This window comes from Dunckerocampus dactyliophorus, chromosome 4, assembly GCF_027744805.1.
Source record: "Dunckerocampus dactyliophorus isolate RoL2022-P2 chromosome 4, RoL_Ddac_1.1, whole genome shotgun sequence".
NCBI lineage: Eukaryota > Metazoa > Chordata > Actinopteri > Syngnathiformes > Syngnathidae > Dunckerocampus > Dunckerocampus dactyliophorus.
Window position 1 is genome coordinate 27319219 of NC_072822.1, and position 13432 is coordinate 27332650.

Genomic DNA, 13432 nt, shown 5'->3' on the forward strand with positions numbered 1-13432 from the left:
TTTTTAACAAACTCTCTTCAACTCAATCGTAATTTACTGACGGTCCCTAGGAAAAACACCAGCGTTAGAGCAGCACTTACCGTGCGAGCTCCCTGCGCAATGACACAGCAGTCTGGACATAGTGAGGGGCTGTAGCTACGGAGCCGAATATCCAATGTCCAACGTGAAATTAACTTTACCACGGCACACCGCGAACATGTCTGCTTGGTGGTGTTGCGTTTATTATTCTTGCGGGTGGCAGGAGTCGAGTGGCAACCAGATTTGAGGCGCATTACCGCACCTACCGTGTTGGAGTGTGGCCCAGAGTTACGAACGTTACACGGCAATCGCATTGGCGCGATCTTGTCGAGGAAGCTGATATTATCCGATCTTCAAAATACACCGATCCCAATCCTGAAGATCAGATCGGGACATCCCTAATGTCCTTGCATCCATTTTTTACATCCTATCCTATTCACTGTCACGGTGAGGTGGAGTCTCTCCCAGCAAAAGGCAGACTACATGCTGGACTGGTCACCAGTCAATCCCATAAAACAAACGAGCATTGACACATTCACACCATCACTCAGTGGTTATCCAACCCACGCCGCCAGCACACAAATCAGATGCATCAGCCACAACAAAATCAGAGTCATCAATGTGCAACTATACTGATATACCCGTGTGGACTGAGAAATGTCATATTCTAGACAGTAGTGTTGTTTAATTAGGACACAAATTACGTCTAGCTTGGAGATTGTAGCTGCTGTGTCAGCCACTAACTAAATGCAGTAAAAGCTTGGTTAGTGTCATTAATATGTTCCAGGAGGGTCGACTCTATCTGAAACATATTCTAACAGAATCAAATTTTCCCATATAAAATCATGTAAATCCTATTAATTTGTTCCAGAAAGTCAAAAATGTGAATACAAAACACATTTTTATAGTTTTACAATTATAGTTTTACATGCAGAAAACACTGTGAAATGCATATAAACACTAATAGAAATAAATGAATTTTTAACGTCACTTTTACCTTGATTGATTGTTGACAAAGACGGTGATGCGGCAGGAGGATCCACACGGACACCACTTTTGTGTTTTGCTATGAGTTATTCCTTGAATTCAATAATGTTTCTCACTTTCTTTATCAAAATATAGGCACATGCAACTTTCTTCGGCTCAATTGTGGATTATTGGCGTAACTGTGTTAAGCCCCGGTGCCGACATGCCGTACTGGCAAGTGTGTGCTGTCTGCTTGCAAACATTAGGGGATCCGTACATGGTGAGCACCGCCTCAGTACGTATCCGGCACTTCCCCAGTTCAACTGTCCAATGAGCACGCAGAACTCACGTGGACCATACCGAGCAAGCACGTGCTCCGCACTTACAATGCACGTTGTGCGTTCTGATTTCTGCAGTAAAGTCAAGCTGTTGGACGAGTGCCAACATTTCGTCTCCAAGATGCCGAAGAACAAAAAACATGCTAATGAAGATCCACAACCGAGGATCCACTGTCTACATTTTCAGTTTATTTCAATTCATTTGTAGCTACAAAAATGATTTCAAGTTTCTACTGATTCTGAAGGTTTTCTGGGTATGACATGATCAGTCACAAGTCATGAATTACCAGCCAGGGGTCCATTGACCTGCTGCATGTTGCCCAAGATCTTCTGTCCCAGCAGATGAATGAGCCTGGTGACGACCTGGGGGTACCTCCTTTTAATGGACTTGAGAGCTCCTTCAGGTAGCTTAGCCAGCTCAGAATCCCTGACAGCATGGACTGTCGTGGCTCGGTTCATGCGGGTCAAAGCCTCGACCTGGTTGACACAGTTCACCAAATGTTTTCAAAACAAGAAAGAGTTTTTTTTCCCTTTCATTGCTCACTTATTGTTCGAAACGATGACAAGCTGGAGGATTTGTCAACACTTACCACACCAATTAAGTCCCCTCGACCGTACTCTCCTGCAAGTTCCTTTTTCCCATCATCCTTTGCGATGACAGAGCGCAGTCGGCCACTGAGGACGATGAAGGTGCTATCAGACTTGTCTCCCTGTCTGCCAATTTAAAAAAAAATAATAATTTAGTGTAATTCCACCAACAGGAAAAGCGCTTTTTAATTCTGCTTTATAGTACGAACTTAAATGATCTTCCTATGCCGACATCTTGTATTTATTTTATTTCTAAGGACCGTATTATACACGATGAACATTAAACACAAATAACAAACCAAAAGTCTAAAAAAAATCATACATTGAGGAGTATGTGATCCCCTGTTGATTATGTAAGTTGACCCCATTACAAAGATACAAACAGTTCATAATTTTTATGCTAGCTTTAACAGGAGCAAAATGTAAAAAAAAAAAAAAAAAACATGAAATAAAGTTTATAAATGAATTTGTATCTCCGCCATCCTAATGAAGAGAAGCGGCATAGAAAATGGATGGATGGATGAGTGAAATAAGTATTTGATCTCAATACAAAAGTTGATTTTATTAGATGATGTTGAACTCATATTCACCATTTCTCTGCCTCCAAACACGTCCAGTCCACTTGATGCATGCAAAGAGCTCCATTTTTCAAACTTCAGACCGGCCTTGGTCTTGCAGTCCATTCCAGTGTTGTGCAGGTCTACAATATTGATGATGGCTTTGTACTCCATACCTTTCTTGTGCAAGTCTACAGTCTTGCTGACTAACTAAATACAGTAAAATCTTGTCTACAAACTTGTTAATGATCTTGCAGTCTTATGTAGGTCTACAATCTTGTTGATGGTATTGTAGTCCACTCCAGTTTTGTGCAGGTTTTGTTGATGATCTTGTCGTCTATTCCAGTCATGTGCAGGTGTACAATCTTGCTGATGGTCTTTTAGTCCATGCTAGTTGTGTGCAAATCTGCAGTCTTGTTGATTGTTTTGTAGTACATTCCTGTCTTGTGCAGGTCTACAATCTTGTTGATGGCCTTCTAGTCCATTCCAGTCTTTTGCTGGTCTATCTTGAGGTACATTCCAGTCCAGTTAGTGGTCTTGTGGTCCATTTAAGTTTTGCACAGGTTTATCCTGTAGTCCATTCCAGTTTTGTGCAGGTCTACAGTTGTATTAGTTGTTTTGTAGTATATTCCAGTCCTGTGCAGTTCTATCTTATTGCCCTTTCCAGCCTTGTGTAGGTCTACAGTCTTGCTAATGGCTTTGCAGTTCATTCTAGCCTTATGCAGACATATCTTGTGTAGGTTTACAATCGTTTTGATGGTCTTGCAGTCCATTCCAGTCATGTGCATGTGCATGCCAACAATTTTGTTGATGGTCTTGTAGTCCATTCCAGTTTTGTGTAGGTATACAATCTTGTTGATGGTTGTGTAGTTCATTCCAGTTTTGTGCAGGTCTCCAACCTTATTGATGGTCTTGTAGTCCATTCCAGTTTTGTGCAGGTCTCCAACCTTATTGATGGTCTTGTAGTCCATTCCAGTTTTGTGCAGGTCTCCAACCTTATTGATGGTCTTGTAGTCCATTCCAGTTTTGTGCAGGTCTACAATCTTGTCACTGAGGTCCTCTGACAGCTCTTTGGTCTTGCCCATGGTGGTGAAGAGGTTTGAATTAAAGAGTGTGTTTGTGTGACAGGTGTCTTTTATCCAAATAATTATTTCTTAAAAGGACAGGACTAAAATAAAAACTACTCTGTGGGGTCATATTGATTGCTGGCTGTTGGAGATCAAATACATATTTACATCAATTAAATATATATATATATATTTTTTTTACATTCTGTCTCTGTTAAAATAAAGTTACCATAAAAATGATGTACTCTTCATATCTTTGAAATAATCTAATTTTACTTAATCATCAGGGGATTCAATCCTTATTTTGAAGTGATGCATTCCATCCGTGGCTTTAAAGTTTACCTGTAGACAGCACGACCAGCCTCCACAGCCATCCAGTCCAAAGCAAAGTCGATCTGCCTGACAAAGGGTGACACTCTTCTCACCACAGTGTGAGCTACGTTCAACACCACTCTGGGCTCCTCACGCATGATCCTGCAAAGTTGAAAAAAGGCTGCAAATGAAAGCAATAGAGAAAATAAAAATGGTGTTGACACATTACAGTATGTGCACATGACTGGTCCTACTCATAAAAGTGAGCCTTTGATATGGACAGGAAGGTGCAGTCTCTGTGAGCATGAACGCTGAAGATAAGAGGTTCCCCCGTGAGCACAGCAAGGTGACCAACCATCTCCCCGGGGTGAGTGACAAAAAGCAGGGTCTCCTCCTCACGATCGATCACGCGCTGGTAAACATGGAGCAAACCTGAAATGACAAAGGCCACGCTCACGTCCTGGAGGTGAAAGAAAGTAAACAATTAGAAAAGTTCTTCATTGTGCTTTTTGAGAAAATGCATTGCAGAAAGATTACAGACTCTTGATTACACAGTGTATCCCTGTACATTCGCGGTTCAGCATTTGGGACCCAATTTTGTATGAAAATGAACATCATTAACCTTAACCGGGTAATCATTTATACGGTAAATATGACACGACTCCGCAACATCACGTGAACAATGGGGTTGGGGGATCTGGATTGGCAGACCCGGGTGGTGGTCCCCCTTTTCAAGATGGAGGGGCGAATGATGTGTTCCAACTATCATGAGATCACATTCCTCAGCCTTCCTGGTAAGGTCAATATGGGGGTTCTGGGGAGGAGGGTTCAGGAGGAGTAATGTGTTTTTTGTCCAGGTCGTGGAACTGTGGACCAACTCTACACTCTCGGCAGGGTCCTTGAGGGTGAATGGGGGTTTTCCCTACCAGGATGGATCACAAGATCGACAGGTGGATTCAGGTGGACATAGCTTCTAAAGTGATGCAGACTCTTCATTGGTGTTTGTGGTGAAGAGGGAGCTGAGCCGGAAGGCAAAGCTCTCAATTTACCAGCTCCTACCCTCACCTGTGGTCATCAGCTTTGGGTTGTGGTGAAAGGACAAGACTGGTGCTACAAGCAGACTCTCCCTGAGAGACAGGGTGAGAAGCATTGTCATGCGAGAGAATCTCTGAGTAGAGCCACTGGTCCGCCAGAGTGAGAGAATCCAGATGAGGTGGCTTCTGGTATCTGGTCAGGATGCCTCCCGGAAGTCAGGGCACTGCAGGAGGCCTTGGGGAAGATACAGGACACATTGGAGAGACGATGTCTCTCAACTGGCCTGGGAACGCCTTGGGGAAGACCCAGGACACATTGGAGAGACGATGTCTCTCAACTGATCTGGGAACACCTCGCGATTCCCCAGGAGGAGCTGGATGAAGCAGCTGGGGAGAGGGACATCTGGGCTTGTATGCTTCGGCTGCTGCCCCTGTGGCCTGACCCCGGATACGCGGAAGAAGATGAGTGAATCAATTTTTACTGCAAATGTTGGAGGAGGATGTCAACGTTAAGCTAGCAGAAGGGTTTGGGGACGAACTTAGACAATGTTATGGACATATCAATTACTCGCGGTTGTAAAACATTCGCTAGTTGTCCCGGAAGGTAACCCCTGCGGTAAGCGGGGACGTACTGTATTATATTAGATAATATTGCGGATTCACTGCTGCTCTCATGGGTTTGTCAGTACCTGGTCTCCTTGGTGGGCCACAACAGAATTGGCTTTCACTTGGCGAAGAGTCACCCGACCCTCCAGCAGACTGGGATCCTGACAAAGTTTAAGATACATTTAAATCAATACTTATTCTTCTATCATCATCATTTACTTTATCGAACATTGAATGCATGCGTTACCTGTAGCTGTATGACCTGTAACAGGTCCTTTTTGGCAGCTTGGAAAATGGCATTGACTTTATTATGGTGGTCTTTCCCCCCTCCAGCATCACTGTAGTGATAAACTGCAGAAGGGGTCTGCTGCATTGTTACACTCTTCTTCAGAATTGACTGCAAGGAAGAGAGACTGAATTAATTACAAATAATATGATATTATAATATGAAAAAAATGATATTATATCATACAGTGTTCCCTCGCTCTATCGCGGTTCACCTTTTGCGGATTCACTGTTTCGCTGATTTTTTTTGGTGCTTCTTTTTTTTATTACAGCGTATGAATGCTGTTACAGGCCGAGCCTGGCCCTTTAAGAAGAATTGCACTGTGGGAAGTTGTGTCTAGGTACAATTCTAGGTACAATTGGTTCAACTGATTTGAATTGGTAGCTTTCCTGGCATGTACTCCACTCTTAAACATAGTCCACAAATGTTCAATGGTGTTGAGGTCAGCGCTTTGTGAAGAGCCTGCAGTATGTAGAGGCTGAATGTACGCCTGCTTTAGCCTTTCCCAAAGCAGTTTTGATGTGTTTGGGATCGTTGTGCTGCAAAGGTACTCTTGGTGGCAAAAGGTGAAGCTGCCAAAAAATGAAAAAGAATTTACCTTCATAGGACCACTGACTTCATCTGTAGCAAGTCTAGCACGTTCATAAACTCTGTTCAGATCCAGCCATGTTTCACCTGCATGACACACATACACATCTCACGTTGTACGAGCAGTACTTATGGTAGCTAGTAAAGTTGTGCTACCAGTAGCTACAATCTGTTTTGACAATAGTTTTTACTCAGGTAAAGACGTTACGAGCATTTACCATCCTAGTAGCTTTGATTTATTGGACTTACCATCGTAACAACAGTCATTTTCCATCAGTACAATGGAGTCTGTTAGCGTATTTTTCAATTGACGTCAAAATTGTAAGCAAAAATGTTGCCTCGGTTAGCATATTTTTTTCTGGTTAGCGTACAATATGCTGTGTGTGTTGTTATGCTATTAATACACTGCATGAGTCCAACTGTGGTTTTCTCACAAAATGTCCGTATGTCACCTCTGTAGTAATCTCATCTCGTCTCGTAGACCCAATCTTGTGTATTGTTTTGTCTCGTGTCTGAGTTTCTTGTGACACCCCAAATCATGCTGTTTTGTGTTTTATGGCCTGTTAGTTTAAAAGGTATCCATATTTAAGCAAACCTATGTGTTTTTTTTATTTATTTTCTCTGATTATATGTACTATATGGTGTAATAGGGTGTCATTGCACGTCTAGATGGCTTTAATAATGTTAAAAAACGTATTTAGATGGTTGTAAACAGGTTTTCTATGCTCCAACTACAAAATATTCCATTTCTAAGTAATTATAAGTCATTCCACTTCATGGAAATTCACTGATCACGGTCCGGTAGTGTCCTTCATTTCCTGATAACTGAGCCCGAGCCGCCTAATTAGATTCACTGTATAGTAATTGTTAATTATGTTATTCTATAATAAAAATAGTCCACAGGTGTGAATGTGATTAATGGTATGTGTTGACATATGTGTTCTGTGACTGACAGGTGTCCAGTACAGGGTGCCCCCAAAGTCAACTTGAATAGACTCCAGCTCACCTGTGACTCTGAACAGGATAAGCGGCATAAAATGAATGAAGGAAATAAAATGACCTGAAAGAGCCGTTGGCGTGGAGAGAGAGCGAGATTTCTTGTATTTTGAAGTGGGCGTGTCAGAGAGGATGCTCTTTTCTGTTAGAATGTCAAAAGAGAAGATGCAATTATCTACACATTCAAGAAAATTCATTTTGTATTCATCACTTACCTGGATCAGTTTTATCACAGGCCAGCTCATCAGAGTGGGAGGGCTGCCTGCGGAAACCCCTGTGTGGATGAACCTCTCCCAACACATGAGCTACTGACACCAAGGAGATCGCCTGACTGTCCTGAGACACGCAACCCAGATTGGATGAGATTAGAATTAGATTTCAAAACAAATTCAATGATAGGCATGCTCTCCGCACTCAATGCAGGTCTTAGCTGGAGAGATGACCAGGCCTTGAACATTGTTGGCAGGTCCGCTTATTATAGGCTGCTGGTACTTTGGGCTTGTTTTTTGGTAAAGTGGTTTGCAAACCTCACGAGGTTGCGTTTTTTCACCTTGTTTTTGATCATGAAGTTGATTATTTGAGCTTGCTTTGATGTCTGTGTGAACCCCGCCCCCATACACCAACCCTCCCGCCACCCCACCCCCGACGAAATAACGGAATAAAACCCACACAATGTGAAAGAGAGGGCACTTGTTATTAGGTATAAATATATACAGTACATTTATGAATACACTGACACCTTGGTTAGCATATGCCCCGCCACGGTTAGCATGTATTTCGGTTAACTTCGAAAATTTACGCCGACATTTTGCTTTGGTTTGTGTACATTTTCCAGTTAGCATACAATTTGTACTATCGGTACTCACGTTACAAACAGAACTATTGAGGAATTATCTGTAATCACCGTTATTGCCATATTGAATTGAATTGTGAATTATTGAATGATATCAACTATTTTGATTACCAGTAAACTTTGAAACTGTGAAATATTAATCATGAGTATTTTGTATAGTAATTTCACCTGTTTTCCAAGTAGGTAATTTTGACTGGTAACTTGCATGCTGAAGAAGTGTTTGCAACCCTTATATACACGCACAGCGTACATAAATACTCATATTTATATTAAATATCTATATATATTATATATATTATCTCTCTTCCTTGCAGTTTATTATGTCTATAGTAGAAGGTAGATCTTCGAGACTTGGTCATTTTAAAAGTAGCTTGCAGGCCGAAAAAGTGTGAGCACCCCCGTGAATAACATGCAGTGCAAGGGTTGAGATGATCGGCCTAATTGTCGGGTGAGTACCGTGTTGAACAGCTCGGTGGTGAGGCCAAGGTAGTTGTGCAAAGCGAGGAAGGTGACTCTCTGGAGACGCACCATGATGATCTACACACGACAGCAAATGTCAGTCACTCCATCACTTCCCGACTTTTGTCTATCACTTTGTGTCACGTTACCTGGACAACACGGACCAGCGTTTCAGGATATTTGTCAAAGACGGACTGAAATGCTGCCGCTGGAAGACGCAGGACGGTGGATGGGACGGCAGCCCTGGCGGACACCGTCTTGTATGGAGCTGGGTAGCCCTTGGTTACACACAATGAAACAATGTAATGACAAATGAAATATTCATTCATTCACCACGAACTCAAGGGGTTGTTGATCCTTTATCCCAAATTTCCCCAGGAAATGTCCCATATTTTCAAATGCAAATGTAGACAGGTATGGTTCAGCGTGTACTGGGATTCTGCATGCACAGGTGACACAAAATAAATAAAGTAAGACGTACGGTGATGATGTCTAAGATACTGAGCAAACTGTGGACACTGTCTCCTTGTAAGACTTCTTTCACCACAGCATCCGTACCATCCTGCAGCAAGAAAACCAAAACCACATGACAGCCATTCAACAAGCAAAGACCATGATGGACAGTCCTGTGCTCCTACACTCTCACGGATACACAGCTCCAGGCGGCCATCTTGAACCACATAAATACTGTCATCCGTTTCTCCTGGGCGGAATAGTGCCTCTCCCTCGTGCAACTGGATCAGTACCATGTGACGGCACAACTCCAGGAAGAGCGGCTTCTCAAAGTGTCCCAGCACCCTAGTTACAACAAATAAACTTTCACCATCATACAAGTACCAGGAAGGATGAAAAAAACATTTTAGTGTACTGAACCACTTTTTTTTCTTTTTATTAAAATATGTTCATAGTAGACCATAGAAAACCTGCTTACAATCTTCTAAATTTGGTTTTTAACACTATTAGAGCCCTCTACACATGAAATAACAACCCTATAATCACCTTTACGCTCATATTACCCAATATAGTGGACATAAGAGAAAATAAGACATAAATAAGACACATGCTCGTGCGCTGTGCATGGTGCTTTTGCCGAAACAGTAGCCCGTGTTTGAGATTATTGTTTCTGTTGTGAAATCATTCAAACTTGTGTTGGGAATGGAACATTTTCCGCTCTGTACTGCAAGTACTGCAACATACAGTATTTGTGCTTGCTCACCACAGAGACATGAGACACAATTACAAGTAGGGATGTCCCGATCCATGTTTTTTTGGCTTCCTATCTGATCCCATTTTTTTTTTATAGTCTTTCAGATGCAATCTTTTTGTTTTTTTTAACAAAAAGATTTTGTTACAAACATGAATATGTGGAATTGAATATGGTTATGAAAACAGGTCTTCAAAGCATTAAAAATAATGCGATCAAAGTATTGCTGAATTAACTTTTTTATTACTGTACACAGCATGACCAACAATATTGCTTGGCTTTTGTAACAAACCTCTGTGAGTCAGGTCCCTAATCCAATAAAAGATCCAATAAAAGTCCATCCAATAAAAGATACAATTTGAAAAAATGGGCGTGCAAAATACTTTTAGGGTAGGACTAATCATTTGACATTGGTTATAGATCAATTTGTGGTATGATTTTTAGAATATATGACTTTTTTTTTTTGGACAAACTCACTTCAACGCAATAGTAATTTATTGACGGTCACTAGTATAAACAACGAGCGGTTAGAGCAGAACCTGTCGTGCGAGCCCCCCGCACAATGACACAGCGGTCCGGGCACAGTGAGGAGGAACTACCTTTGTAGCTACGGAGCCGAATATCCAACTTCCAGTGTGAAACTAACTTCACCACGGTACACCGTGGACATGTCTGCATGGTGTTGCATTTTCTTCTTCTGGCAGATGGCGGGAGTCGAGTGGAGTCGACTGCAGCTTTGAGTCGCATTACCGCACCTACCGTGTTGGAGTGTGGCCCAGAGTTACGAACGTTATACGGCAACCGGCCCGATTTCGTGGCAGAAGTCGGTATTAACCGATCTTCAAAATACAACAGATCAGCAGCCGATCCTGATCCTGAAGATCAGATCGGATTATCCCTAATTTCAAGGCCTTTCTCTTGGAAGAAGCACGCCCTATTCTCTCTTAGTTATCTCGCATACACAGATATAGTTTTATTATGAGTCACCTTCCTGTTTCATGTCCGAGACGATCAGCCATCTGGCCAACACTGGTTGAAACCAGACCAATACACCAACCGTTAATGGGAAGGTTCCTGATCATTGGGACATCGTCCATAAAGGCTTATGAGGAAGAGGAACACAGTTTCACTTTAGAGACTGCACCCACCACACTAGACTTTGGGTAGCTGACCGCTCTCTCCAGCGCTGGCATTGCAATTGCTCATATTGACTCCAAATACTGTAGAATAAATTGTTAAGCTTACTTTTAAACTCAGATAGTTATTTCACAGTTGATAAAATTAAAGAAAGGGCCCGACCAAACACCTGCAATAAAAGCCTGATGTTGCGGCGATCAAGTCTGGTGCTTGTGTGTCTCACCAAACATTACAGTAACATTACTGACACCTAGTGACCAGTGTGGAATACTACATATCGTCACAAAGTCTTTCAATGTGTCTTCTGCAGGCCTAAATGCCGAAACACTTCACTTGATTGTTGTTTTATGCATTACCTTTTCATGTCATATTTATGATAAGAAAGTGACGAAAGCAGGGCTTATTTTGCTCACCTGACATTTTTCAGCATGTACAGCACTTCTGATGGTAGGTGGGAGCTCTGCACATCAAACTCTGTCAAGTCCGCTTCCAAAAGACAGGGAGGAGGCTCCTTGGGCTGCAAAGAGGGAGGCTCCCTCCGGATACGCAGGATCCTAACACATGTACATGCGTGCACACACACACACACACAAGCACAATCCATGAGAACTGGATCAGGGACCAGAGTTCAAAGTTCAAAGTTCGGTTGTTGTTATTAATTCCTTCCAGAAGGTCCGAGAGAAAACACAGCTATTTTTTCCATAGAAAACGATGTAAATCCAATTAATTTGTTTCAGGCACCCAAAAATATGAAGAAAAACATCAATTTTATAAAAAAAAGAATGTTTTACATTCAGAAATCAATGTAAAATGCAGATAAAAAGGGAACAAAATGGCGCAAGGCGTGTTATTCACCAATAGCAATGAAAAATGCACAGCAACTTTGTACTCGATTTCGCAGAACGATACAGTAGAGGGCAAACTGACTAGTTTGTCAATATTAAAACTGAGGCAGTGTACAAAAACCGAGACAAAATTTTGGCAGAGATTTTCATCAAAAACCGAAATGCACAAAAACTGCGGTGTTTGGGAAACCGAATTGTGACTGTACCTCGTCAAAGGCTTGGATCCAAATCCTCCTCAGCTAAAGATGACGTGCAGACAAATGACGTCATTTTCGCACACACGCCCCCTCAAGCAGCCTTTTTCCTGGGGAAAATTTTGCTCCGCGAAACCTCAAAATTTTTCTAACTATGCGGATGGAGACACGCGGAAAAAAATGTCAGACGAGCATGAGATCCTCGCAGATGAAGTACAGAAATACCGGCAGTTATAAGAGGCAGCCTACCCTGATGCACAGTAGCTGAAACAAGTTGTGTTTAACTTGTGGTTTCTTTTGCCGTGTTCAGCCTTTTGTAAGCACTTTCTCCTGCCGGGGAACATGTCCCTGTGGTCCCTTCTCTTCCTTTTCTGTCGCAGCAGCAAATAAATACAACACAATTCCTCTTCTTCGAGAAGTAGACGACCCAGTGTCGCTATGTTGGAAGTCGAGTAAACAATGGCAAACTTCTTCTGCTCTGGTTTAGTACCGTGGTAGACGCGTGTTTTCGATACACTGACCCTGCAGTTTGGGAGCAGACGCTGCAAGGAGTATAAAGTCACACAGTCTCTCGAGCGGATTTCCGCATGGCTCTTTGGAGCGGAAAGTTGTAGGCCGTGACTCCAGCCTTAATTAGTAGGTTCAAGATATTAGAACAAACAAACAAAGCAACATTGGACTCACTTGCGAGCTATGGACAGAACTTTGGTCCTTTTCCGTACCCTCTGCCGGGAAGTGGAGTTGGTAGATGGTGGAGAAGACAACGTCTGAACCTGTAAAAGCTCAATTTTGTTAGCAAAGATCATATTTTAAAGGAAAATAAATTATTCTACTAGTCTGTCGCAGCCCTGTACTTTGCTGTGGTTTGTTGGGAGAGCACCGGCAAACAGGACATAAACCATATGAACAAATCCTAACCCCAATAACCTTCACCCCTACCCTGGGATAGGCTTCAGCTCTCCATGACCCTGAACAGAATAAGCGGTAGGAAAGGATGGAAGGCTTCCACTCCTCTGCTAAAACCTTTTATATCCATTCATTAAGAACAACATTCACTTTCTTTTTCTTCCAGGCCAGCACTTGTTAGCTTTCAAAAGCGTTTCTCACCTTCTCTATCAAAGTCCTGCCACTTTTTTTGCAGCCGTATTTAATAAATTTTAAAAAAGCATAGATTCCGCAAACACTCAGAAATACACAGTGTGCTTGAACGTGCTTGAGTTCATCGTTCTGTGTATGTTCTATGAAAAATAAACCTTCCACACACACACACACACACACACACAATAAAGATGATTAAAGGATTCCCTAGCTGGAATCTGTCTATAGTGTCCCAACTCCAAAAGAGTTGCATTTTTCACAGAGACTGAGTCACCAACGTGTGGGT

General features: G+C 42.2%; 1 protein-coding gene across 4 annotated transcripts in view; it reads right to left on the reverse strand.

The window, feature by feature from the left end:
• Positions 1-13432, reverse strand: part of pnpla7b (patatin-like phospholipase domain containing 7b) — a 32018-nt gene that overhangs the window by 15567 nt on the left and 3019 nt on the right. For all 4 annotated transcript variants that reach the window (XR_008570106.1, XM_054774355.1, XM_054774356.1 and 1 more), the window contains 15 exons: positions 12733-12821; positions 11423-11563; positions 9307-9466; positions 9150-9230; positions 8818-8946; positions 8666-8746; positions 7572-7692; positions 7421-7498; positions 6371-6447; positions 5734-5883; positions 5570-5647; positions 4101-4306; positions 3877-4008; positions 1913-2036; positions 1610-1799 (listed from right to left, as the gene is read on the reverse strand). Coding sequence is in view for 3 of the 4 variants with exons in the window: in XM_054774355.1 (XP_054630330.1) it covers positions 1610-1799; positions 1913-2036; positions 3877-4008; positions 4101-4306; positions 5570-5647; positions 5734-5883; positions 6371-6447; positions 7421-7498; positions 7572-7692; positions 8666-8746; positions 8818-8946; positions 9150-9230; positions 9307-9466; positions 11423-11563; positions 12733-12821 (1837 nt within the window). In the remaining variant the exon portion in view is untranslated. The remainder of the gene's footprint in view (positions 1-1609; positions 1800-1912; positions 2037-3876; positions 4009-4100; positions 4307-5569; positions 5648-5733; positions 5884-6370; positions 6448-7420; positions 7499-7571; positions 7693-8665; positions 8747-8817; positions 8947-9149; positions 9231-9306; positions 9467-11422; positions 11564-12732; positions 12822-13432) is intronic.